The sequence below is a fragment of the Limulus polyphemus genome, unplaced genomic scaffold, assembly GCF_000517525.1.
Source record: "Limulus polyphemus unplaced genomic scaffold, Limulus_polyphemus-2.1.2 Scaffold636, whole genome shotgun sequence".
In the NCBI taxonomy this organism is placed as follows: domain Eukaryota; kingdom Metazoa; phylum Arthropoda; class Merostomata; order Xiphosura; family Limulidae; genus Limulus; species Limulus polyphemus.
This window is the reverse complement of record NW_013666246.1, coordinates 287855-291042: the sequence shown is the minus strand read 5'-3', so window position 1 is coordinate 291042 and position 3188 is coordinate 287855. Positions and strand designations below refer to the sequence as shown.

Here is a 3188-nt window from a genome sequence, read left to right as displayed (position 1 = left end):
GCAATAGGGAGAATATAAATACTAGGACAATAATTAAAATACAGGATATTATAGTGTTTAGTAATAACTGCTGGTACGAAGGGGGGCAATAGGGAGAATATAAATACTAGGACAATAATTAAAATACAGGATATTATAGTGTTTAGTAATAACTGCTGGTACGAAGGGGGGCAAATTTTTTGTAGCGCATGATGTTGGAAATTGTGAATCAGAAGAGCTGCTTAAAAAAAACCTTTTCAGAGGTTTGAAAATAGAAATTGGTTTGTGATCCTCCTGGATCCTTGGGCTATACACAGGAAGAACTGCTTAGTTGGGTCCTAGACTTCAATAAAAGTTTATTAGGGATATGCTCAGAACAACAGTGGCCTGGTTAGTCCTGTTTAATTTTTCAAGATAAGTAAGACTTGTATGTTTAAGAAGACTAGATAGCAGGATGTTCGGGGAAGTTTTAAATAATTTTATTAAGAAAGTATAAACTTGTACAGAGGTGAGGGAATTTTGGAATAACCAAACTGATAGGATAGTTAAGAATAAAAAAAGATTTAATATATCAAGTTCAAATGGAAGACTGTGATATAATGAGAATTATAAGGATGAATAGTTTATAATTAGTATATAAGCCACCTAGTGAACAGATGATAAGTTGTATAATAAGATCACGGTCGTTACTATTAACAATAATAATGAGAGACTTTAGCTGTAGAAAGATTGGTTGAGATCTTATGGAGTCAAGTAGTGATGGAGAGAAGTGATACAGGTTGGACGTCAAAATAAAATGTTCAGGGATGCAATGTTAGATTTCTGATGAAGATATGGTTACAGGAGTTGAAATAAGGGAATATTTACTTAGTAGATTGGTTACATGTTATATTCTAGTTACTGAATTATATACCTTTACTGACTTGGTTTTAAAACAGCTTTGGAGTTACTATTCATAATGCATCAGACTTTATTTACAGTAATAAAATCTATAATTTTTTAGTGTTATCCATTCATAATGCACCAGACTTTATTTACAGTAATAAAATCTATAATTTTTTAGTGTTATCCATTCATAATGCATCAGACTTTATTTACAGTAATTAAAACTATTATTTTTTAATGTAGTTTTGAACATGCTCTTGACTCTGTAGTTCCCAAGTTTGAATCCCAGAACATGCTTGCTCTTTCAGCCATGGGGCCATTATAATGTAATGGTCAATCCCAATATTTGTTGGCAAAAGAGTAATCCAAGAGTTGGTGGTGTTGAATAGCTGCCTTCCCACTGGTCTGTCACTGGTGAATTAGGGACAGCTAGCAGATATTCGTCGAGTAGTTTTATGCAAATTTCAAACCAACCAAATGAATATGCTTGGTAATGTTCTCACCAGATAATATAGTCATGGTTATTTAATTTTGTGGATGCTTTGCCCTAACTTCAGTTTCCAATGTTTATTGTAGGAAAGAAGATGGAAAATTAAGGTCCATGAGCACTGAAAAGGTATGTAACTTTGTTGTTTAATGTGAGTTATGACTTTTATTGGTTAAAACCCAATTTTCATTGTTTATCATTAGTAAATGTGCATAGACTGTAAAAAATGACTTGCAACATTTGAAAGAACAAAATTCGGTATTGTACTGTTGATTTACAAGAAAACTAATAACTGCCGTGATGATCTCAAGTTTCTCTACATATTTTGGACACTGTAACATAAAGACACCAAATTTCATTGATATTGAAAATTGTCAGTAATGGTGCTATAACAGCAACCTGGTTAATATTGCTCAAGGATTGGTTTAAGGCAGATATTTCTAAGTTTTTGTATTCTTTTATTAGCTTGTTAAAAAAATAATTGGACTGACTTCAGACATAATTTATTGTTAGTAAACTTGTACAGAATTTAGTTAGAAACACCCAATAGACATAATTTATTGTTAGTAAAATTATATAGAACTTAGCTAAAAATATCCAATAAAGATATGTGAATAAAATTGTGCAGAATTTATCTAGAAACACCCAATAAATTACTCTTATTGTAATAATTTTAGCAGTATGAAAAGTTGAATCCTTAGATTTTCTAATAAAGTTAATATGTTTAATCTCAGTGTAAGTTTTTGTAGGAACGTTTCTTATAATTTCTTTCAGTTTTTGCTTTGGTTTGTGTGACTTGCTAGATAAATAAAGATATCTTCCTCTGTTTTGTAATACTGTGAAACTTTCTCTGAGAATACAAGAATAAAGTATAGTATATACATCCAGAAAAAAACAGGAAATTGAAATAAATTTTAACTAAGATATTTAAATGGAGCTTGTCAAAGTTTTTCAGAGATAACTCTAAGGAAAAATTACTCAAGTTCTTCTGATTTCGTAAGGTTTGTGGTGTGGTTAGGTACACACAGAAATAAATACGTGATTTTTGTAAGGTTTGTGGTGTGGTTAGGTACACACAAATACGTGATTTCGTAAGGTTTGTGGTGTGGTTAGGTACACAGAGAAACAAGTACGTGATTTCGTAAGGTTTGTCGTGTGGTTAGGTACACAGAGAAACAAATACATGATTTTGTAAGGTTTGTGGTCTAGTTAGGTACACACAGAAACAAATACAAACAAAAGGTAGTAGAAAATATGTGTCAGACCATGAATGGGAAATCTCGTAAATGTAAAGTACATCACTAGGCACTCAATTTCAGGAAGTAAAGTCAGGATAAAATATAAAACAAACAGTCTCTTCAGTCATTTGATTTGATTTAATGTTTTGGGGGTTTTTTTTCCACATATAAGTTAGTAAGTGATCTACTCAACCTACTGTACTTTCCTTTTTCAAAGACAGTTTCTTTTAATTATTAAGTTTAATTAAGAATATTAGAAAGCCATTTCTTAACTTTTGAGTAAGTGGATTTTTTTGGGCAATAAGAAAGTAACGTAGGGGTGATGAGTTGTTCAGTAACGAAGCTAAATATCAGTTTTCTGTATTTTCAGTTGTTACAAACCGTGCCTGCTCTTCAAAACCAGATGGATGCACTTGTGGAGTTTGATGTGAGTTAACAGTAATAGTGCATTACGTTGGCATGAAGTGTATGTTTTAATACACAGAGCTAGGCTTACTTTACCATCTCATTCTCCTGAAGTGTATGTTTTAATACACAGAGCTAGACTTACTTTACCATCTCATTATACTGAAGTGTATGTTTTAATATACGGAGCTAGG

At 31.7% G+C, this 3188-nt stretch overlaps 1 protein-coding gene across 1 annotated transcript in view; it reads left to right on the top strand.

The window, feature by feature from the left end:
* Positions 1 to 3188, top strand: part of LOC106459608 (clathrin coat assembly protein AP180-like) — a 26873-nt gene that overhangs the window by 5141 nt on the left and 18544 nt on the right. Inside the window, exons 5-6 of the mRNA XM_022386129.1 lie at positions 1441 to 1480; positions 2960 to 3016. Coding sequence (XP_022241837.1) covers positions 1441 to 1480; positions 2960 to 3016 — 97 coding nt within the window. The remainder of the gene's footprint in view (positions 1 to 1440; positions 1481 to 2959; positions 3017 to 3188) is intronic.